The 25,075-nt window shown below is 48.6% G+C and overlaps 1 protein-coding gene across 2 annotated transcripts in view; it reads right to left on the bottom strand.

Moving 5' to 3' along the window:
- TGFBR3 (transforming growth factor beta receptor 3) overlaps positions 1 to 25,075 on the bottom strand; it is a 486,836-nt gene that overhangs the window by 41,165 nt on the left and 420,596 nt on the right. The window contains exons 15-16 of one of the 2 annotated variants that reach the window (XM_069641782.1): positions 14,565 to 14,672; positions 1,994 to 2,039 (exon numbers count right to left, since the gene is read on the bottom strand). In XM_069641782.1, coding sequence (XP_069497883.1) covers positions 1,994 to 2,039; positions 14,565 to 14,672 — 154 coding nt within the window. The remainder of the gene's footprint in view (positions 1 to 1,993; positions 2,040 to 14,564; positions 14,673 to 25,075) is intronic. The other variant, XM_069641781.1, reaches the window with a different exon arrangement.

Here is a 25,075-nt window from a genome sequence, read left to right on the forward strand (position 1 = left end):
TCAGTTAATTGTAATCATCCCCTTGTAAAAAAAAAGTCTGGTAACCTCATGACGATTGGAATTTCTCATTCGTCTGAATTGCAAAGTGAATGTTTTTCATAAATGCATACTTTAGTCTGCTGGATTAGGTTAACACGTTCGGTCTCATTTAAAACTAAGTTCAGCAAATGTATGAACTTGGATCTGAAGAGTTCCATATGTCACCATGGAGATGGGCGACAAGGGTTTCAAGATGCTTAAAGTTTTCGATAAGAACAAAATTATCCACTACAAGAAGAGCTTTTCACACAGCTCATATGTCTCGGGAGGAAAGATCAGGCGGCAACGTGATCGCTTGGAAGCAAGACGACACGAAGCAACACAGGTTTGATCCCCGGGTCCCCGCTGAGAACGCGCTTAATAACCTCTGGGTATTAAGCGCGTTCTAAATAACCTATCATATCATATGCACGGCCATTTGTATGCACAACTCCATGGAGTATCCACTCTGTTTTGGAAAGTTCAGAAGTACATGTCTAATTGTAAAAACATCTTTCACCAAACGCACATCATGGCTGCCTTTCTGGGCACCTCCCTGTTACTTAAAGTCGCTCTCAGCCAGCATGCCTAGCATCTCCAATGGGAATGAGTGAGGAAATGAACGCATGGACCTGTAATCATGCGGAAAGTAAAAACCTGCAGTTACCCCTTAACTCCTCAAGAGGGCCTACGCGTGAGCGACGCTGATCTCTGCAGTCCTGTGATCTTGATCCTCTGCTCTCCTGGAGCTGCGAAACTGAGGAAGGAGTTAGTGGAGAAACGGGTCAGCTGGCAGCTTGAGAGACAAGCCATTCCCAGATATCCCAACTAAATAAGGAAGTCCACTGCCTTCACTCGCTGGGCAATTCAGGCATTTAGTAGAGCCCCTCAAGTGCCAAGGACGGAATTTATGAGTCTTCCTCGGGTCAAACCCAGCAGCTCCAATACACGACACAGCATTGAATGCGCCATAGGCCTTAGAATATCCAATGGCATGCACCTAAGGACGCTTTTGGGACACAAGAAGGGACCTATACATGGGAACTGCATTACCACTGGATGTGTTAGGGGCAATAGTGGAACACAGTAAGCCTAGGTAAATGTTCCCATCTGTAAAAGGAGCTTATCTTTTACATTCATGATCACAATGAGAGCACATTATTTCTCATGTTTGAGAACCCAATCCAATCTAAAGGCTCCTGTGTCTAACACATCATGTTCATTGCTTGGGCACATAGCCCACACTTGGAGAAGCCACTTGCTCAGCGTACAAATCTCCTCTTCCCCCTTGCCCTGGTGAAAGCGCCAGCACCTGGACCCTTCCACTGTAGCCCCCACAGGCCGCCAGCACTTTCTCTCGTGTGTGGGGTTGAACAACTGTACTGCAGCCTTCTTTAATGAATGATGGACTGCACTGGGAGCATCAGGGGCTTGGACCTGGAGGTGACTACTCGCGTTGCCTACACCAACAATTGGCATGGCTGACAGAGTGAAAAGATCACATGGTTACCTCCTTCCTACGCATATGTACACCGCTGACTTTCACAGCAACACACAAAACCATATTTCATTGTGAGATCAAAAGTGAGGTTCACAAGTTTCTGCATAGATCTCATCCCTCCATAGGACAAAAGCAATGGGAGCAATAACCCCACCCTTAGGCTTGCGATAGGAGACCTGCATTACCAATTAAAGTTCTTGTGAAGAGGAAGCACCTGGCAGAGAATACCCCTAAAATACATGCACGCCAGGAGCAATTCAGCATGTAGACTTCAATCTCAGGTATGCAAGATATGAAGACTGCACTGAAATGGATGTGAGGGAAGCACCAAGGAACATCATATTAACTGCAAAAAGGTCCTTCTGCTATAGATACTGTATTTGCTAAGTCCATCTATCAAACATGCAATGACAGGCTCTGTGAAGACGACAAACTTGGTGATATTATAAAAGGTAACTTCGCGATGATACTTACGTAGGACAAGAAGAGTCACTTGGCTTGGAAGCAATGCCCATGGATCCTGGCGATCCAAGTGGAATATAAACGGTTGTAAGAAAAAAAAGGGTGGAGAACTTGAAGCGAGACAATGATATACACAGAGAAAATCACTAGCAGCATTTAACAGGACCTATGGAAGCAGATTGGGGATCATACAGCTGCAAACAGGCAAATGACATAGCCAACAATCAAAGAAGGAAGGCATAGATAAAGCAAGTAACACACACTGAACTCTCAGGATTCTCAGCCATTGCAGGAAATTGAAGAGAAGTGGAGGCAACAAGGACCACCTGCCAAAACAGTGCTGATTCAGAACACAAAGGTGCACTGCACATATTGATGGCTCAGAAAGAGCACTGCTTCCGGAAAGAAGGCGAATTACATAACAGTGTAGAATTATCAGGAACCAAGTGGGTCAAAAGGAAATATTGCACAGTGGCAAACTGATACTTATGAAGCTTATAATCACAGGCCTAAGGTCTGATGATTTAAAGCCACCAACTGGTGCACGCAGGTGTTCATTCTTGACCTGTGCGAGGGGCTGACAATGAGAAAAGTAGTCTTTGGAATGAAAGAGCAGATTGGCTGCCGCAATCCCGCCACGATCCACATTGAAAGAGAAATCCTAAACGTAACCCCAGTTAGCCTATCACTAGAGCCGTATGTCACAAGATCCCGGAAGCAAAGGCCAACCTGTGAATGCTGCCAAGGCATGCCCAAGAGTCCTGGGCAGGAGAGCCAAAGTAGCACACTGCGACAGTTCTAAAGCAAGTACTCTTGGCCATTGTGTGGCTTGGAATCATTATCAATATCATTAACACAGATGGGGCACAAAAGCAGCACATATGTTTTCAACTATGAAACAATTGGAGAATGCCATCTATTGTGGTCCTCTTAAAGGTTTTTGACACATGGAGGCGAGAGAACAAGAGCGCATGCAACCTTTAGGCTGGTTATCTTTCTTTAAACCCCAGGAAACAAATATTTACAATATTAAACGTCTCAGGTCTAAAATGTTGTGCAAGCAACAAAAAAAAATATCATGTTCTAAGTCAAATAGTCAAATTGGAATATACATTAACCAAAAAGGAAAATGCTTGCTTTTTCAAATTGCCATTTTCCCCCTTGAGATTTTCCCCCTTGAGGCTTCCATCTTGAATGCACAGTATTAGCCTAATATCTGTCAGTAGGAGAATCCTAGAAAATACTTTTCATAGGCTGTGAACGTAAGATAACATCACCTGTGCTGCTGCTTGCTCTCACACACGCTTAGTTTGTTTTTGCATTCCTGCTGCATTAATAGTGTTATGCTCAATCTATCCCCAAATGCACAAGCCTCCTGGTCGCACACTTGGCCCATGTCAGTGATGACTGTGTGTATATTTAGAAACACAGCAGTTGTTTTAAAGCATAAAACTGTCCAGACTAATCAAGTAGTCTTTGGCTCCTTGAGATATTCAGGCCCAGAAATGCAGTTCTCGTATCCAACATCTTGCTTTTTTCCCCGCCTCCTCTATACAGCTCCCCTGTTCTCACATCCTATGAGGCTCTTGTGTTTGAATGAGGCATGTGTGTTTACAGGCATTCTGTAAGAAGTGATCACATATTATTAGTACCCGGCGAGGGGGGTGTGGCGGCCTCCCACTCAATGGGGAGATTCAGAACGCGGGCGTTACCAGACGGTAATCCCGCCGCCCTGAGCCTCCTCAGGGCTGCCGCCCACCATTGCCCCTCGCTGCGGAACCGGCTAAGTGTTCTGCTCCCCACTACCCTGCCCCCTCCACAGTTTTCCCTTTCGGCCGACCCCCTTCCCTCCACTTAATTCTTTTTTGCCTCCTCTTTGGAAGCGGACACGCTGGAAACACTTCTGTTTCCGGCTCATCCGCTCCCAATCCATGACACGCCTCCATGGAAAGGAAGAAGGGACTACACGTGAGAAAAATAATGGCCACCTAGGACGGGAGCACGTAGTCCGTTCTCCCTTTCCATGGCGGCCCTTGGAAATAGTTACAAAAGTAAACAAACAAAATGGCCACCATGGAACTACATGTCCCGGGAGGATAGCTCAGCGGAAACGTGCTTGCCTTGGAAGCAAGACGACACAGAGGCACACAGGTTCGATATCCGGGTCCGCGCTTAGAAAACTATGGGTATTAAGCGTGTTATAAATAAGCTATCATATCATATCAAGTAGTCCCTTCTCCTTTCCATGGCGGCCATTTTGGTGTTTACATTTTTTTCTATTTTTTGAATGGCTGCCATGGAAAGGGAGAAGGGACTACCTGTAGTCCAGTAGTCCCTTCTCCCTTTCCACAGTGGCCATTTTGTTTGTTTACTTTTTTAACTATTTCCAATGGCCGCCATGGAACGTGAGAGCAGACTACATGCTCATGTCCTAGGTGGCCATTTTTTTTTCTTTTTTGTGAAACGCCCTTTAAGTACCCCGATCCAACAGGCTGGGGTACTAATAGCAATAATCCCCTCGCGACTTAGCTCGGGCCTGTAACTATGGACCGCGGGGCATTATCTGACTCGGTAATGCCCCGCGGCTATAGGGTTATTGCTTAAGTGTTACTGCCTTGTTAGGTTTACAGGAAAACTAGATAAAGTACAGTGCCTGCATCCAGTGCACAACCAGTCTACAAAATAGGAGGTGACCTGAAACCCTGAATCTCTATGAACGTCTCAATCTTGATGTAGTGTTTCTGACTTTGCATGTTTGCATTGCATTTCGGAAAAGCAAGTCTTTCAAGGTGATAAAGAATGGAACCAGCAGGTTATGTAACTAGCCAGCCAGTATGCACATCATCCCATGACACATTTTTATATGGCTGAATACTCTTCGGAAATTACTAAACTATCACATAAGGAAAGATACCTTTATTTTATGTATTGGCATTTTACAAGGAGCCACCTGCAAACACAATCGCTTTGTAGTGCCTCCAAAGGCTATGGAAGGGAGAAGTGAGAGGATGATTGTTGCCCGGCTTTGGAGACATTTGGAACGGTTGTGAGCAAGGGGAAGGCAATGAAGTACAGCAAATACAGATAAGTGAGACGACCAGGGGTGAACAACAATAGGTGCAAAATCAGTCGTATACACACACAACCCAAGAGGTAGCGATGATGATGCAAAATGAAAAGAGTTCAAGTTGGAAACCGAATAGTACAGCTCAGTTCACCTTGAGCCTTTGAATAGCAGTTCAACCCAAGTTCGAAGCAGAGTCGTCAAAAGAGAGGTTTTGAGTTTTGTCTGCAACTGAAGATGGTTAGCCACAAATGTGTTGGTGATAGCGAGGCAGTTCCAGAGGGAGCCACCTGCAGCATCCAGGATCATCCCAAACACTTTAATTCTTTTTGAAAGCAACAATCACAGTCATCGGGGTGCCTCCCGGTCTCAAGGATGGGGGTAGTCGATATGTTGTGTCCCTATGCCAGTGGAAACCTGACCTTTTGTTTCCAAAGGCCCTGTGCATAAGGCCGAGAACATTTAAACAGATCTGCGTTCTACCCAAGAGCCATTGCAAGGAGCGAAGAGCTGCCAAAATATGATCCCAGAATTTAAGCCAAAGGGTCAATCTAGAAGCCTTGTTTTGAATGATCTGTAGTGGCTGGGTACGGTTATTTGGTTCCTAGTGATTGCATTGAATGCCAAAGTTTCAAAAAATAAATGCATCGAAAAAATTCTTTTCTTTTAAGGGGGGGGTCCCCCAACCCCTGTTTTTTAACCCCTTAAAACCTATTATAGTACAAAAAAACTTTACCTACAAATAAATGCATTTTTTCGATGCATTTTTGTTTCGAAACTTTGCCATACGAAACTATGCATTCGAAGCGATGCCTGGATACCGGTTATTTGAGAAACTGAAGGCTGTTGTAATAGTAAAGCCGTGACAGGACCATTGCAGACCTGCCCTTATTGGTTCTAATACATACCTGGCTCTTTTACACCCCAGGATCATCCATGGTTGTGTAATTATTAGAGAATCAAGTCTCTGTAACTACTAGAAAGGCAGATATAATTTCCTTCATGATGTCATGGATGATGACTACATACTTAATAGCAGAAGGGACATTGAGGGTGGCAATGATTCCATAGAGCCTATGCTTGTGTGGCCTAGAGGGAGTAGGCTCAACCAGGCATTGGGGTGGAATATGTGAATGAGGCAATGGGTGCGTTTGGAATGTTGAAGGAGGGAGGCTGCAAGCAATGAGATCAGAGGGAGGAAAGGGAGGCGAAGTAGAAGATTTCATGGAAAGGCCTAAGAAAGCGACAGTGAGGATAGAGTCGAAAGCAAGGATATATTCATGACTACTCTGGACCATAAAAGCTCTTTTGCTGTATATGTTAATAATCAGTTTTAAATGTACTTGCTCTGGATGATCCATTCCCCCCCTTATTTCTGTGTATTGAATTTGTGATAGATTTACAAACTGAACATAGAAGTAGGATATGCCAAGACAGAGGAATATACAGACTACCGGCTCAGTGATCTAAGGTGACTAAGATTGCAGACATGAGGGTGGACCATCCCTTCCCCCCTCTTTAGTTTCAAATCTAGAGCAGCAGCTGGGGTACACACCCCCAAAAAGGACAATCACTATAGTAACAAAGGAGTGGAGGTGCAGCCGGTTGCAGATGGACAGGCATAGTAGTAGCAAAGACTCTTCAGCAAGCCAGTGAGAGGGTGCTACTTGCAGACTCCTCTACAGTATAGGGGGAGGAGAGCAAAAGGCCACAGAGGACACAGGTGATAAGGAGGGTACTATGGAAGGAATGGAAATCAGTAACCATTGTAGAAGATTGAGGGAGAGAGGGGCAGGCAATATAGATAGAAGGGAACAAAGCGAGATTGCATGGGATGTGATAGTTGGCAAATGGGTCATGAGAGGACAGAAAAGAGTGTGGTCTCTTCGGGGCCAGAGCGATAAGAGGGGGGAGACACACTTAAGACGATGCCACTGAATTGGAGTGTGGACGCACAGTACATGTGGGAAAGGGTACAGATCAAAAGAGGCTGTTAGGCCATAAGGTCATAGGACATCAGGAGAATAATCCCTAAGGAGGAAGCAGGGAAAAACACCTGGGGCACGGAACCTGCAAGCTAAGCTACCAGAAAATAGTGGGCTTACAGAAAACTAGAAGCTGGAGTTATGGAAGGCGGCCAGAAAGACCTGACATGTCAGGCCATGATTTAGAGAGAGAGTGGGAAGGGATGGACACAAGCCCCCTGTAGGCACAAACAGCTTTGCCTGCCGTGCCAAGAGTTGCAGGAAAGTGCCACGGCGGGGTGTGAATTCAAGACAGAAGAGCGCCAGCATTTGGGAACAGATAAGGGTGACAACGATGGAATGAAACTCCTAGAGCTCTCCACAGGCAAGTGAAGATAAATGGAGAAGTGGCAGGACGGGGAGTGAATTCAGGTCAGAAATGCGCCACGCATCATAGTGGAAGAAAGGTGAAGAGAGATAACTGGTGGGAGAGACAGGGAGGACGACAAAGGGCAGATAAGAGATGGAGGGTATATACCCTGGATGTCCTAGCTGAGGGTCGACACAAGTGCCAAGAAAGATAGGTCTGTGGTGCATAAGTAAGAGAAAGAGTAACAGATTTGAGAGAATGGGTGACCTTGTGGGGGGGGGTGGGGGGCGACAGAGTAGTTAGCTCAGCGGAAAAGGAACAGGGATAAGACCATGCCAAAGAGAGCGAGAGAGGTGCTAGAGAGTGGGGGCCTCAGCAAGGAGGACCAGAAAAAGTACGTAAACAACAAGGCAAGGAAAGGAGTGCAGGGAAGGAGGCAGGAAGGTTGGGGTTTACAAGAGAAAGATGGAGATAAAAGGATAGGGTTCTAAGGTAGAAAATAGATGTCTTAGCCAAAGAGGAGTAGGAGGGGAGTTAAAAGAAAGCAAGGGTCGCTAAGTAAAGTGCCTATACGTAGGGAATAGTGCCGTCATAAACAATAAGAGGAAGGAGATTGCTAGGGCATAGCAGTAGCATTGTAGAGCGCACTAACCCACCTAAAGGCAAGGCGAAAGGTATCCAGCCAGAGGTGGCCTCTAGAGGCTGGGGGTAAAACGGAGCAACAACAATTGAACAGAGGGGAGGAAAATGTCCTTTGCCAATCCTCCCATTGCCCAGCCCCATGAGCAAGACTGCTCTGACCCTGGAAAACCTGTGGGTATGAGACGCAATTTGGTGGTATGACCTCGGCCTTCCCAAAGCTTGCTCATCTCCGCTTTCACTGAACCTCTTTGATATGTCTTAGCCATGGGGGTCAATCGATCCCTGGCTAATCCCACCACCTAAATCAAAGCCCCATTATACCCCAAATCTCTGGGTTCAGAAGGGCTCTAATCCATTGTCATAGTGGTCTTTTTTGTGCTATGTAATTAATGCTCTTGTGGCCAAATTGTTTTTAACCTGCCATGATCTTTTCTATCATTTAGTATCTGGGGTAATCTGTCGTTCACATGTGCATGGCATTATGAGGTGTGTGTGTGTTTGTGTCTGTGTATAGCCACAGATGCAAATGGGTTCACAATGTCCATGTTAGCACATTAAATCACTATCATCACGCTCATGTTTACATAATAATTTAATTACCTTTTTATGGGTAAATGATGTTATGAAAAAAAGAGCCAATATGTCTGCCATTTTTGGATGTAAGCACAGCTTTTGCATCGGTCTAATGAAATCCATATTGTGGGCAATTACTGATAATATAGAAATACCCTGTGTCCTTATTCCTATACTAATAACACCCCATAACTAATTGAGCGCTTTTGAAATTTGCTAAAGATGGCCAATTAACAAAAGGTTTCCTGATCACTTGTAGTGTAAGGCAAAGGTGAATAATGAAACCTTTCCTATGTAATCTTTACACAAGTGATTATGTGAGCATCTTGTTAAATTGATGTGGGTGTAACAGTGAATAATAAGGTACCTCTTACAATCCTGTCATAATAATGTTAAGACTAGTTCATAGCTCTGGAAGTCTGCTGCAATGCTGCCTGGTCCAGGAGTAAAGAAAGATTCGTCGTTCTTGTATGTTTAGATCTGGAGAAGTGATTATCCCAACAGCTTTTGCATTTGAATGTTCAGGAATACATATTGCAGACAATTTGCAGGGAATGATCATATCATTAGAGGGCACACGCCCACATCCTGTTTGAATTGCGTATAAAGCACAACCAATGGCATTAAAAGACAAAGTGAAGGCAATTTGCTTATATGGTGCCAGCCCATATGGCTATGGTGAAGTCGGCCATGAATGTAGGCACGCACAATGGAAGTGGGCCTCGCATATATTGCTGACAGCATGAAGGCATGCTAGATTTTGCTTTGCTGAAGGTCAATCTCTTTAAAATCATTTTAAAAGACATCTGGGAGCAAACAGACATGGTTTAAACATGTTATAAGGGATCTTGAAGCATTGTTACCAATTGGTAAGTAGGAGGATCTCAAGTTTTGGATAACAGAAACAGTGTTAACGTGAATGAAGTCCCTCAAATCCCTGACAGATCCAAATCAGAGCGGCTGTTGAAGCCACCAGTGTGACCCACAGTGGAGTAAAGGTCATCTCTGGGACAGGTGGCCAGCAACCCTATTCACTGCCTTCTCCCTATCTTCCAGATAAAGTCCCAATTATTAAGTTGAGGTTTAACGGCTTACCTCGAAATGAGGTTACTAGTGAGTGGTGGTACAAGGAGGGCTATCTGAATCTAAGCTGTCCTTTTGTCTGGATAAAACTGACAACAGAATGTGTGTACTCTTCTTCTGCCCAGTCTACGGAGACATCAGGTACAAAAAAATAGTCCCCATGCTCTAGAAATCTGATTTTATAATTTGCCTTCCTGGAGTTTGTCTTTCTAATGTAAGTCTCTGTGCTCTCTCCTTTCTCCTCTTCTCCCATTAATGGTGGCACCCGCTGGGATGTCCTCTTGGCCTCCTTCCACTCTTCTAAGGCCATTATTAATGTCTCCGCTAATGGGACCGTCTTGGTCCAAGGCCCTCAGGCCAACCTTCACCTCTTTGATAGACGTTTCCCGCGCCTCATCAACTTCCCTTCCTCTCCTGCTGTCCCTCCTCCTCTGTCATCGGCTACCTTGCCTCCACCCTCCCTCCCTATCCCCTCTTGTGCTTCTTCTTCACCTCTGCAGGGCGTACCTCTGATCTGTACCCCTCCCCGGAAATCCTTCAAGGCTGGCAATCTTCTCCACATTGCCACTCTTAACTCTTGCTCTGCCGTCAAACAGTCCTCTGACATCTGTCGCCTTCTTGAGGAACTGGACCTTGACGTCCTCGGTCTCACCGAGACATGGTTCACAGCCAGCTCTGTCACCAGCTTTGACACACTCCTACCTGACGGCTACAAGATCCTCTCCGTGCCCAGGTCCAACCGTGCTGGGGGGGTGTGGCCCTTATCTTCCCTGAGTGGATTCCTGCCACTGTCACTCCTATGCAGACCTACTCTTCTTTTGAATGCCTTGTCTGCCGACTCTCTCTGTCTCCTAGCCAGTCCCTTACCGTGGCTACTATCTATCGACCACCTGGTCAAATTTCCTTCTTCCTCTCTGAGTGGGTGGACCTCTCCTCCTCACTCCTGTCCTCAACCACTCAACTCCTCTTTCTTGGAGACTACAACATCCACCTGGATGCCTCCGGTCCCCCCTCTGTACTCTTTCGCGACCTCTGCAACGCTCTCTCACTCTCTATTCTCCCGTCTGGGCCGACTCATTCTGCAGGGCACACTTGATGCTCTGATCTCTTCTGACCTTCCCCTCTCTGTCCCTCTCTCCACTCCTCTCTCCTGGAGTGATCACTTTCTCCAATCCTCCCACCTCACCTTCCCTACCCCACAGGCAAAGCCACCCTCATCACTGCCACCCTCCTTCTCGGTCATCCGACCAATGAAACGTGTGTCAGTTGAGGCTTTCGCTGCCACCTTCTCGCCCCCCTTCCCACTTCGGCTGACCCCCACCCTGACACAGCCCTCTCCACGCTTCACTCTGCTATATCTGATACTCTTGATTTCCTTGCCCCTGTCATGAGAATCTGCCTGAAGCCCAAAGCCAAATGTAACTCCTGGTATGACTTGGATCTCGTCACCCTTAAACGCAAGTGCAGGGTGGCAGAGAGGAAATGGCGTTCTTCATGTGCATCCTCTGACAAACTGGCCTGCCGCCTACTCCAAAGGCAATACCGGCTCTCCGTTCTCACCAAGAAGAGAGCCCTTATCCAAGGCCACATCTCTGCGGCATCAAATAATTCAGCCGAACTCTTTAAAATCTGCAAGGAGCTGTCCAACCCTCCTGCAGTCTCTATCGCTCCTGTCTCCTCCCAGACCCTCTGCACGGCACTGGCCTCTCACTTCATTTCAAAAACTCAGGACATCCTGTCCACACTCTCCTCATATCACCTCCCCCCTTCTATTCCCTGCTCTTCCTCTGGCCCTTCTGCGGCCAACCCTCCTCCCTCCTTCTCTGCCTTTCCCCTTTTTTCTGCTGACGAGGTTTCGAGACAAGTCCGATTTATGAAAGTCTCGTCAAAACAGGTCCACCCATGCTCCTCCAAAACCATCAAGGACCACATCAGCTCCTTGGCTCCTGCCCTGGCTGACTTCTGCAATCACTCCTTCACCTCTGGAGTCTTCCCATTCCCCCTCAAGCACTCCCTTGTGCACCCCCTTCTTAAGAAACCCTCCTCCGACCCCTCCTGCCCGGCTAACTATCGCCCAACCTCTATCACTCCCTTCCTGGGCAAGCTCCTGGAGAAACTGGCCATCTCCCAGCTTAATCTCCATGCTGAATCTGTTGGTAGTCTTCACGACCATCAGTCTGGCTTCAGAGCTGCCAGAAGCACGGAAACTGCTCTCCTGAACATCCGTGAGGACCTGCTCTCGAACCTTGACTCAAACACTCCTTGTGTTCTCTTTGCTTGATCTCTCCTCTGCCTTTGATACTGTCAACCATACCATCCTGCTCAACCGTCTCCGTGATAACCTGGGTATCAGTGGTCAGGCTCTGGCGTGGCTGTCCTCTTTCCTCTCCAATCGACCCTCCCAGGTCCAACTGGGATCCTTCCTCTCTGACATCTTTTTCTCTACCTGTGGTGTCCCCCAGGGATCTAACCTCTCTCCCTGGCTGTTCAACCAGTACTTGGCACTTCTTGCCCACCGCATCGCTGCTTTCTGCCCCAATTTTCAGTGCTATGCGGATGATACCCAGCTCATTTTCAGGCTACCCTCGGCCTCCTCTTCTCCTTCCCTCATCTCCGATTGTCTTCCTGCTATCCAGGAATGGTGTGCCGCCAATGACCTCTGCCTTAATGCCAGTAAGACTGAGATTCTACTCATCGGCACACCCACTCCCTCCTTCCCTGCAGCTCTCTGGTCGGCCTCTCTTGACCCTCTTCCTGCTCCTACCTGCAAGGCTAAAAACCTTGGGGTCATCTTTGACTCCACACTCTCTTTCTCTCATCACATATCTGACGTCTCTAAGAAGTCACACTACCAGCTTCACCTCCTCAGAGGTATCCTCCCTTTCTTCTCCTTCCCCCAGAAGCTCACTGTCTCTAGAGCTCTGGTTCTCTCAAGCTGGACTACTGTAACAGCATGTATCTGAATCTGCCTGCCTCTACTCTCTGCCCTTTGCAACTCATCCACAACAGGACTTCAAGACTTGTCCTTGGCCTCAAGCCCAGGGACCGTATCTCTCCAGGACTGAAATCGCTACACTGGCTCCCAGTGGCTGCGTGGATTAAGTTCAAAACCCTCTGCATTGTCCACAAGGCCATCTGGGGCCTCGGGCCAAAATACTGTCAACTCTCTCTTCCTAAATATCTTCCTTCTCGAGCTCTTCGCTCATCCACCTCCAACTCCCTCAGGGTCAGCCACTTCTCCAAGCAATGAGTTGGGGGTAGATCTCTCTCCGCTGCAGGGGCCTCCCTCTGGAACAGCCTTCCTGCCTCCCTGAAACTCGATGAGAACCATCTCCGGTTCCGGAAGCACCTCAAAACCTTCCTCTTTGCCTCAGCTTTCTCTCCCCTGTTAATATTACTGAAACTGTACTGAATCTGCAACAGGGCCACTCACCTACCCCGCTCCGTGGCCCTGCCACTCTCCCCTGCACTGCCTACCTGGCAACCCCTGCACTGTGGGACTGTCTCTGTATCCCTACAGCCCCTCCTCCCAGCACTTGTCTGCACTTATCTTGCACTTGCCACCAGCTGGCCCTTATTATTTATCTTGTTCTACTAAATCGTTACTGCACTTCTCCTCTCCCTTTCCCCCTTGCACTTTTCCCTCCCCCCCCCACCTTGCTCTTGCGCGATCTGAATGACACCTGACCTAGTAGGATCGTTTGTCTGCCTCCCCTTGTTCCCGCCCGCTGCCTCGTCGCGCCATATCATATCATATCATACATTGCCTGCATGTATCGCGGGCCCTTCAATGCCTCTTAAATAGACAAGGAATAAAATGCTGTTATAAATGACTACAGATGGTTCTTGAAACTAATAGGTAACCCTGCACTGTTTAATACTGCTCTTATGTTGTATACTTGACATTATATGTGACTTTGATGGAGTTTTTCTGACTAAAGTTGACAATGTTGATAATATATTCCACTGCTACGCGAAAGCGATGCAGCTGGAATTCTGCTCGCCCAACACCGGAGAAATATGATTTCAAAGATATATTAGAATAAAACCACTTAGGGTGTTATGCAACCATGCAAAGAACACCTTACTAAAACAAACCAGAAATATACCTTCTTTTCTCGACATGGTTATGCATCATGAGGTTATGATCTCATGTACTTTTTGGAAAATGTTAACCTTCAGCCTAAATACACGACAAGATGTGTGCATTAGAAGTACACAGTTGCCAGTGAAACCATGGCCTCTATGACCCTTAAGGTTGCTCTTGACTTTATAGTCAACAGGACTTTGCAGTATAGACTCAACTCCCAGCGTGCAGCAGGCTGTTGGCTAAACGCCAGGAATGGCTGAATGTGCCATGTGTGCTGCAGGCCCACCTGGCAGCTAAGCATTGGCCACGGGTGTCATTTGTAAATATTAAGGTGCATATCCAATGTTGTCCCTCTGCTTTCAGTGGAAATGCATCCAAATTGCCAAGCCCACCCATTCAACAAATTGACTAGATTATTTTTCGGGGGCCCTCTTTGGCATACCAGTTCTCCCCCTTTTGATGTATGCAGTGCCGCCACGCCTGCCAATGACTGTGGCCCTCTGCTATAAGGTTGCGTAATCCGAGGCTGTCCCAAGACCTGCTCCTACAGTTAAACATGGCCTTTTACATCAGGAGGTGTAAACATACATTTAGGGGGGAATTTATGCTGGACATGAGCCAACGCAGCTGCATTATATGTCTAGCACTCAGGAGTCAGGGAGGCCACACGGATCAGTTGCCCCGACCAGAGTGTTTGCACATGACAACAGTGTTGTACAATTGGTTATGCATATTCTTAAATATGGGGTGTGAACACAAGCAATAGGGTACACCAAAAGCAAAACATTACTGCATACCTGTATGAGAGTAGATGTACCACAATGCTGCCGTCAGCAGTGCACCAATCAGGAATGCCGCAAAGGCGATGCCCACAACCGTCGGGGTGTCGAGGCCATAAAAAACAGCTGCAACAGAAACAAGGAAACAATCCTATGCCGTTATTGTTGCAAGATTGAGAACATAAGCTATGCACTTTTGGTACACACATGACACAAGCAGAACATACAATACGGATTAAGAACCGCTATTTCTGGAAAAGTACACTATACACAAAACAAGGGGAACGCAGCAGCATGGTGGAGCCTAAAGCTTCTGCCTTTGCTTCCCCGGTGGGCATTACACGGCGACCATGCCTAGCGGTAGGAACTGTGACCCAGGTGGCTGCTGGCAACCCCTGCCAAGGCCTGTGATATCGTCGATCTTGCTGCCAATCGATTTCAGATAAGCATGCTTTGCTGTGGATATTTTCCAAAGTTGCAGTTTATTAACATGCTTAGTCTCTGGTTTTCCAAAAAAGAAAGTTTAAAAAACTGACAGTGGGTCATCGTTGGGGTCAACGGCCACGTCATGTGACATTCTGTGTTGTCATTTAAGCGCGGAGGACTGTAGGAGGTAATATCCACTACTACTCTGATATTCCGGAATTATATCACGATACCACGCAAACCAGTTTAGGCTGCAGGAAGTGGATTAAAAAGTGTTATCTCCTCATTGAGTCACCCGAAATTGCAGCAGCAGGCAGCTGACGGTCACCCGTCTTGATCCATCTGGCATGCACCAGCCAGCAGCCCCTGGCCCAAGTGTAAATGATCACAAGCTAGGACCCAATTAGACTTTGTTGGTATTCAGAGCTGTGCTGCTCACATGGTGTCCGGTCAAAGGTTTGAATGCAAAAGGATAGAATGCCATAGGATCGACTCAACAGGGCCTAAAACAAAAGGGTCACATTTTGTTTTTAAATGTATATTTTTTTTGGGGTTTCCGTATAGGAAAAAAAATGAGTTTCACAGCAAAAACAGGGGTTTGTGGGGGGAACTCGCCCCCCCCCCAAAAAAAAAGAGAAAAGAAAATTCGACCCTTTTGTTTTCGGTCCTTTTGATTCAACCCTATTGTATTTAGATCCTTTTGATTCGAACCTTTGACCTATAACCGCTCACATAGATCATTATAGATCTAACTCCTTTCTGGGGGGCGTGGCCAACGCTGATGGCGTAAAGACGTGACTGTGTGGAGCTCCCGTCCCGATCCTGGCCTAGATCCTTTATTCGACCCTTATTCCTGGCCCGATTGTGTGCCAAAACTTATACCCAAGTGGGGGAAGTGATTCTGACCCCGTTCGGCGCTGGAACGAGAAGAATCGGAACCAGCGTCCCCGAAAACGCAACCTCGGAACTGACGCCCCCGAGCGAAACAAGATGGCGGACGACAGCGAGGCCTGACGGAGGGGCGGACCGAGCGGGCTGCGAGGCGAAGGGAAGAGGTTCCATCGGGCTTCGCCTCCCCTGTCCCTACGCAAGTGGCGGAAAGTCCCCAGCAAAGTCATCGTCCGAAAGACCGGACACCCTCGCTTTTCCCTGCTCCTCGGGACTCGTCCTGCCGCTGGATGCCACCGAGCACATGAGGAGACCACCACACTGCCAAGGGGAGCGGACGGAGTCACATCCATCGCCCCGGGACCACTGCGGAGGGGACACGAGATGTGCATAGCCCACTGACGCGATCTGCTGACCGCGAGGAGCTCTGTGCGAAGGAGCGGCGGAGACCTAAACAGGGGCCCTCCTCCTCTCCCCCCGAACGGACGGCCCGAGGACTGAGGAGTGAATAGTTTACCCACCAACGCACCGGTAAGCCTGCAGACCCTATCCTAGCGCTTGGGAGCCGGAACTCGCCTGTACCATAGACGACGGGGCCCAGCGAGGCCACGGCCCGGAGTGTCGGGAAATCGCTGAGTGCCCTGTCGCACTGCCGGGGGAACACCCTGCATCGTGTCGCCAAGGAACACCGCTGCTCTTCACTGAAATACGCCGTCCTGTGGGGCCGACGGAGGGCTCATCCCTGTTACCACACTACCAGGTGGGACAAATGTCTACTTCGCGCAACAAGAACAGGGGTGCCACAATCATGGACTCATTCTCAGGGGCTAAACCCAAACAGCCCAACCAACATGAGATCCCCACGCAGACTGAAACCCCAACAACTGCTACCGACCCCAGCAACGCCCAAGTGCTCCAAGCTATCGCAGCACTCCAAACGTGCATGGAGACCAGGATAGACGAACTCAAGGTGGACATGCAGCTAATCCGCCAAGACGCCCGCAACATGGCAGAAAGAATAAACAAAGTGGAAATAAACCTCCGGGACACCACGGACACTGCCAAGGACTTAAAGCAGAAAGTCATCACACTTGAGAGGCAAGTGGCTCATCTTGAAGCGAGATCCGAAGAAGCAGAGGGTAGAGCCCGCCGCAATAACATCAGAGTCCTGGGCGTTCCGGAGGGGATGGAAGGCGCTGACCCCACAGAATTTATCGAGTCCCTACTAATGCAGGAAGTCGGAGCTGGCAAACTCACACAGGGCTTCTCCATCGAGAGAGCCCACCGCGCCCTACAAAAGCGGCCCCCTCCGGGATCACACCCTCGCCCAATGATTGCCAAGGTCTTGAACTTTCGTGACAGGGAAACAATCCTCAAATTCTCGAGGGATGGAGGTGACATCAGACGCGATGGCTCCAAGATTGTAATCTATCCCGATTATACCCCGCAAGTCCAGCGAGCCAGGAACTCGTTCATACCTATCAAAGCCCAACTGCGGAAGTTCGACCTTAAATACATGCTACTGTACCCCTCGCGCCTCAAGATTCTACACAAAGGTAAAGCCGTCTACATGGAGACCCCGGCGGCAGCCACTATGTGGATGGAACATAATAACCTGGCCGAGGGAGAGGACCACGTTTCGACACCCAACGGCTAAACCCAAACAGATCCGATACAACAATGATTGATTAGTTCTCTCAAGGACGGGAGTTCCGCGGACCACCCCACAGACATCGGCGCAACCCACCCCACCCCAAGCATGGCTGGCCCAAGGCCAACACCACAACCGCACCACATGACCTGGACAGGCCGATGGGTAGCGGATGCCCCCGAGCGTTGTCCTCCCAGAACAGCTGCTGGGAGCAACACACAGTTAACTTTTTTGTTCAATCCACCTGTTCGAGTGGAAGTTAAATTCGTTTATAAGTCTCCGATTAACACGTCAACGCAACAATCAAGGCCAACAGGAAGAAAGCAGAGCATAGACCCTGGGGGCGACCACTCGGCACACAGAGCTGGCTCAAGGAGGGTGGAGCCAGCGCCCTGGCCACATTGCCATCATCATGCCCACACGCCTTAAAATCGCCACCTGGAATGTGAGGGGCTTAGGTACCTACTTACGCCGGAACAGAATAAAATCCTATCTACACAGAAAGAAGATAGGGTTGGTCCTATTACAAGAAACACATCTAACCAAGGAAGCCATGGCAGCACTCCAATCATACTGGGGTGGACAAGGGTTTGGGTCCACATACTCCAAATTCGCCAGAGGGGTGTTCACCTGGATCAGCCCTCACATCCCCTTCCAGCTCACCAAAATCGAACAGGATCCCGATGGAAGGTATGTCATAATTCTGGGCCACATTGAACAAACAGAGATCTGCATAGTCAACTCATACCTCCCCAACAACAACATCCCTGCGCACCTCACCAAGTTAAGCACAAAGATTGCGCCCTATAGAGATGCATTCCTTATCTGGGGAGGCGACTTTAACTGCATCAGTGACCCTGCACTCGACAGGTCGACCCCCCCCTTGGCTGGCCCATCAACTGCCACCACCGCCCTGAACACCATGCTGAACCGCCTAGACCTGGTCGACATCTGGCGGGAACAGCACCCCAAGGATCGTGGCTATTCCTTCCACTCCTCACCGCATAATCTTTACACCAGAATCGACTACCTCTTCATTGGCAGAGAGAGCTTCCCCCAGATCGACTCTTCCAACTACCTGGGCCGCACCATCTCTGACCACTCTCCCCTTGTAATTGAATGGAACATCACTGGACCCAGATCCCCCATACCCACATGGAGGATGCCCACTGAGGCACTTAAAGACCCCGAGTTCAGGGAAAGCCTTAGAGAAACCATAGAGAATTACATCAATGAGAATAAAGGCAGTGTAGCCCACCTAAGCACGGTCTGGGATGCTCTCAAAGTGGTTGTAAGGGGAGAGGTCATAGCAAAGGCCGGAGGCATGAGGAAACGCCTAAGAACTGAACTCGAATCACTAGAAGCTGAAATAGAACAGCTAGAATCCAACACCCTGGACCTCCAACCACAGGAAGTCAAGCTGGCCAGCTCTAGGGCCGCCTGCAAGGAAGCCTGGGACAGATTGGCCAAATTTGATTATATCACCAGAACCAACAGAACGCACGCCCATGCCGACAAACCTGGCAGACTACTCGCCTGGCTGTGTAAGAAAGAACACCCTAAGTTCCCGACCACTGCCCTAAGAGATGCCGATGGCACGCTACAAAGGTCCCAACAGGGAATTAACGACACCCTTAGGCTGTTCTACACCCAGCTGTACTCCCACGCTGAAGAGGTACCCCCCGAGGACATCTCAAACACCCTGGACGAAATTGGCTTGCCCCTTCTCCCCCTGCCACACAGGGAGGCTCTAGATGCTGACATCGATATAGAGGACATAAAAGACGCCATTAAGTCACTGGCCACCTGCAGGGCACCGGGCAGTGACGGGCTGCCCGCTGAATTTTACAAAGCCCATGAGCCGGAACTGTCCACGCTGCTACACGAGGTATTCCAAGAAGCCTACGAGTCGGGCACCCTGCCCGAGAGCATGCGAGAGACTTTATTGGTTCCGCTCCTCAAGCCTGGTAAGCCTGCGGATGACTGTGACTCCTATCGCCCTCTCGCTATGCTCAATTACGATGTTAAAATTCTCACAACCATATTGGCCAAGCGGCTGTCCAGGGTGATCGGAGAAGTGGTGCACCCCGACCAGAGTGGCTTTGTGCCGGGCCGCAACACCACTGCCAACCTACGCAGATTACAACACATATTGTCACATCCCTCTCACACTGGGCAAGCCCACACATTACTTTCTTTAGACGCCATCAAGGCATTCGATTCAATTTTCTGGGAATGGCTGATTGCGGTACTCAGGGAGTTTGGCTTCGGAGAACGATTCATTCGCTGGATCATAATTCTCTACACCAAGCCGCGAGCACGGGTGAAGACTGGTCGACTCATATCCACGGCATGGGATATACAAAGGGGCACACGGCAGGGCTGTCCGCTCTCCCCCATGCTATACATAATAGGGCTTGAACCCATTGCCATTTTTTTCAGGAAACAATTCTTTGATGCTAGTATCAGGATTGATGGGGTGGACCATATAATTTCCCTGTACGCGGATGATGTTCTCCTCTACGTGAGGGATCCGCAGCTGAATGTCCCAACTATGCTGGAGGTCCTTGACAACTTTGCCAAGGTGTCAGGCATACACTTTGGCAAACGCAAGTCCTGTCTGTTTCCGCTGGGCGCCCTCAGGGACACACATGTTGATGACCTCCCCTCACTGGGTATAGGATGGTGCCCCACTACGTTCCGCTATCTAGGCATTAATATTTACCACACGCCTGAACTCATGCACGCCAACAACACGGTAGCGGCACTTCCCCCCTTGCGCAAGTCAATCGGGTTTTGGGCTCGCCTCCCCCTATCCATGATGGGCAGGGCTTCCATCATTAAGATGATCGTCCTCCCCAGATTTCTCTATGGCTTCCAAAACATTTCGTATTACATTAGGGCTCCCTTCTTCCGTCTCTTAGGGAAGATACTTACAGACTTCCTGTGGGGAACTAGTAGGCACAAATTTGCATTATCCACCCTGACCCTCCCTTACGAGCAGGGAGGCATCCGGCTCCCTGATCTGGAGCGTTACTATCTGGCTGCTCAACTAAGCTTTGTGGCTAAATGGCTAGCCGATGATGTTACCCCTGAAACACTGCTCTTACAGCACTCGACGGCCCCAATCCGATTAAATGAACTCATTTGGGCCCCTCAACGTCTTGTGGGGGGGATACCCTTCTTAGCTACCCTGGGTCGTCAGGTATGGCAAAGGGTTAAAAGTCTTCTCCGCCTACAGCACAGTTACAATCCAGACACACCGCTCTTAGCTGACCTATGCCAGAACTCAGTAGACCTTGCCTCTATTCGACACTGGGAAAGGCTGGGAGTATACACGTGGGGGGACCTATACAGTGAGGGCACTTTCCGGGACTTCTCCTCCTTGCAGCTCGATGATGGCGTCCCAGCCGGTCAATTCCTTTGGTACGCAAGGATCCGCAATTTGGCTAGAACTAAATGGGACACGTGGCCTGAGGAGCCCGAATCCGACACCTTCATAACGCACCTATACAGCCTGGGAGACGGGTGGAGGCCTGTGTCCCGCATATATAGCCACCTAATTGACAGGCCTAACCCCCGCAGCAAGGACCTCAAAACCAGGTGGGAGAGTGATTTGGGCCACGAACTGTCCGAAGCTGAATGGAATAGAGCATTAGCGTTCCCCAATGCGGTATCCAGAAACTCTAGATTTAAATTAATTCAACTCAACATGCTATATCGATCATACTTGACACCGCTTAGAATAGCCAAAATATATAACCTACCCCAGCATAACTGCCCATGGTGTGGTAGAGATGAAGCCAATCTATTACACATGTTCTGGGGATGTGTCCAGGTCCGGAGACTCTGGGCGAGAGTTGAACTCCTCTGCAGCGAGGCAGGCATGACCAGATATGAATGGACTCCGTCAGAGTGCCTCCTCGGAACGTACCCCAGACTGGCCAAGTTCAAACACTCAGTCAGACTAATGGATCTGGTATGCATTCTGGTCAAAAGGACCATTGCCATGGCTTGGAAGCGACCCAGAGGCCCACAATACCAGGCATGGCACAACGAACTTGAGCGCTGGATAGGGGCGGAAACTTCAGCTTGGGAGAATGGTCTTACCACTTCCCCCGAAGACACGAGCTTGGGACTTGCTGCCTGGAAAACACTCACCTGGGCCTTACTTAACCCCCCCAATGACGATAAACCCCCCTGAACAATCAGCCCCCTGTTGACTCACAATACCTGAAACGGAACACTGGCACAGTATCCAACCTGTGCTCTCCTGCGGCCAGACCCCCCCCTTTTTGTTGCTTACATCATTGACATTATGGAGACTCGTTAATGTTGTTATTGTTTTGTTATTTCTGTTTAATTGTTTCTTCACAAAAGATCTATTTTGATGTATTCCAAATTACTACCACTGTGATTGTTTGGATCAGTGACGCAACTGTTTTACAACATAAACCCCAATAAAGAAACTCGAAAATAAATAGATCTAACTCCTTTCTTTCTCCCCTGAATCCCACGAGCAAACCTTTGCCAAACCCAATAGGTCCGGCTCCTTTATAGGTAAGAGTGTTTGATTCTGGATGAATGGAAGGTTTTGTGGATGGAAGATGGATGGGTGGATGGATGCGTGGGCAGATGGATGGGTGGGTAGGTGGGTTGATGGATGGTGTGATTGATAAATTGTTGAAAGTTTCCAAGGGTCTAAATGAGCGTTTCAGTGATTGGGTGAGGGTGATTTCAAGGATGGATGAATGTGATTGAATGGGCGTGATCAGATGGATGGTGGTCTTGGTGAAAATAGGTGCACAGGTGCTATTGTGTGAGGGATGCATCGGTGTGATGGATGCAATTGGGTTGATTGGTGGGTGGGTGAAGCAGGATGGATGGGCGTGATCGGATGGAAACAAATACAAACCAATGGTGGCTGCTTATGCTTTTCATGTGTTCATATTTCCCCTGAATTATCCCATGCGACAGAGCATAGCAAAGGAACCCAAGCCAATATGGGTGGGATTCTGTGAGTTCTCCCCCCCCCCCGAAACACTTTTTAAATAATGGGTTGAAATGGTGCATTTATATGCACAACATCTGAAAATTGGGTCGGATATTATACAATTTACAATCCCTTCTGTAGGTTAAATCATGAATAGTGTTATAAAGCCATGGATTCTGAGTGGAGAACCTTTACGGAGAAGCATGCTGGGGGGGAGGACGAGAAGGGTTATAGATGGCGAGGAGGAGATGCCATTGCTCCTTAGATAACATAGAGGCTAGGCAATGCTACATGGCTTATTGTGTGAGGGGGCAGGGGTAGGGTGGAGGAACACAGTGGGATGGCTAAGATATGATGTCAGCAAACTAGATGTTCACCAGGCGGGGCAGTGAGGGGGTGTTGGGTTGGAACTGATATCTAAGGGGGCAGATTACTGTTGAAGTCGAATTTTGAACTGTCAACCCCGTCTCCTTGGTGAAATGTTTGTAGTGTGAAGTGGAGTATAACTGTTGAAAACTCAATAAAAAGAAATGTTTAAAAAGGTGGAATTGTAACATTTCTACATCCAACTTGGTACATTTATGTCTGCAGAAACTGCATTATATTTGTTTATCGTCTACCAAAGTTGGCAGCAAACGAAAGAGTGTCATGTTTGCTGTAATGGACTGCATTTAAAGCGCTGCTATAAGGGGGGACTTCGAGGGGTTTGCTCTTCTCCTCAGGACAGACTAGATTAGTCAAACAAAGTTTGCTGGAAACAGCAAAGTCACACATGGCTTCATATGGAAGGATGAGAATGGGTTCAGGAGAGAAGGTTTCAAGTAGTTCATCTGTCTGACTGAGAGGCACTTAAGACAACGCGAAACGCAAGGAAGGATGTAATTCCTCCAATGCTCGACTTCCGCTACTCACAAAGCAGGTCAGTGGTGCTGGCCCTTTCCATCCGTGGGCCCCAATGGCCGAGGCGCAGTTTGCAGGAATGGCGATCAGTCATGGAGGTGTGGGGCTTAGAGGTGAACATGTCCCTTTTTACAGGAAGCCAGCTAGTACTGCTAATCCTAACAGACCAGGCTTGCCATTCTGCAATGCTCGCCACAGTCACTTAGTCACATGGTCTGGTCCTCGCCACCGTCACTTGGTCTGATCCTCGCCGCAGTCACTTGGTCTGATCCTTGCCACCGTCACTTAGTCTGATCCTCGCCACCGTCACTTGGTCTGATCTTCGGCGCCGTCACTTGGTCTGATCCTCGCAACCGTCACTTGGTCTGATCCTCGCCACCGTCACTTGGTCTGATCCTCGCCACCGTCACTTGGTCTGATCTTCGGCGCCGTCACTTGGTCTGATCCTCGCAACCGTCACTTGGTCTGATCCTCGCAACCGTCACTTAGTCTGATCCTCGCCGCCGTCACTTAGTCTGATCCTCGCCACCATCACTTAGTCTGATCCTCGCCACCATTACTTAGTCTGATCCTCGCCACCGTCACTTAGTCTGTTCCTCGCCACCGTCACTTAGTCTCGCCGCCGTCACTTAGTCTGATCCTCGCCGCCGTCACTTAGTCTGATCCTCGCCACCATCACTTAGTCTGATCCTCGCCACCATTACTAAGTCTGATCCTCGCCACCGTCACTTAGTCTGTTCCTCGCCACCGTCACTTAGTCTCGCCGCCGTCACTTAGTCTGATCCTCGCCGCCGTCACTTACTCTGTTCCTCACCACCATCACTTAGTCTGATCCTCGCCACCGTCACTTAGTCTGTTCCTCGCCACCGTCACTTAGTCTCGCCGCCGTCACTTAGTCTGATCCTCGCCGCCGTCACTTACTCTGTTCCTCACCACCATCACTTAGTCTGATCCTCGCCACCGTCACTTAGTCTGTTCCTCGCCACCGTCACTTAGTCTGTTCCTCGCCACCGTCACTTAGTCTGCTTTGAAACGTTCATGGCTCGATCCATTGCACACATCAGTGGTGACGGGAAGGTCAGACCAAGTCACAGAAAGGTCTGTAATAGAAGCCATTGTTTGGGATATTCGACTACATTTATACACTAGCCATAGAAATAGGACACTTCCAGAGCAAACACAGCATTGAAAATCTAAAAAAAATTCAGGTTTGACTTGTTGATTAAAAACGGCCATGTAAGGCATTTTCGACTTGCTGTTTATAGATAGCTTTATTAAGGGGCCTTTGATTTTTCTGCTTTTCCCAGGTGCACTAAATTGGGTGAGGGATGATTCAGGAAGACGAAATAAAAGAAGACAGACTATCAAAGTAGCAGCAACATACAGCCCTTAAGTTAAAGGCAAGACAGACAAGGGCCATGGGCTAAAGGCTACTATTGTATTAATCACACTGAAGTTCAAAAGGACGATGATCGGAAAGTAGAAAACAAAGACGTAAGGGCATAATAACCACAACTGGACCTTTCAGGGGTGCAAGGTTATCCCGGCATCCAGAGTGTCTACAGCCCCTTCACACAGGTGTTTGCAACGTTCCAGACCAGTAATAGCATTTAGCCCATTGAAAAGCTGCTACTATGCCCCCATATTACTCATGCTGTTGAACGCTGAGCC

This window comes from Ambystoma mexicanum, chromosome 1q (genome assembly GCF_040938575.1).
Source record: "Ambystoma mexicanum isolate Mex_15411 chromosome 1q, UKY_AmexF1_1, whole genome shotgun sequence".
Taxonomy (NCBI): Eukaryota; Metazoa; Chordata; class Amphibia; order Caudata; family Ambystomatidae; genus Ambystoma; species Ambystoma mexicanum.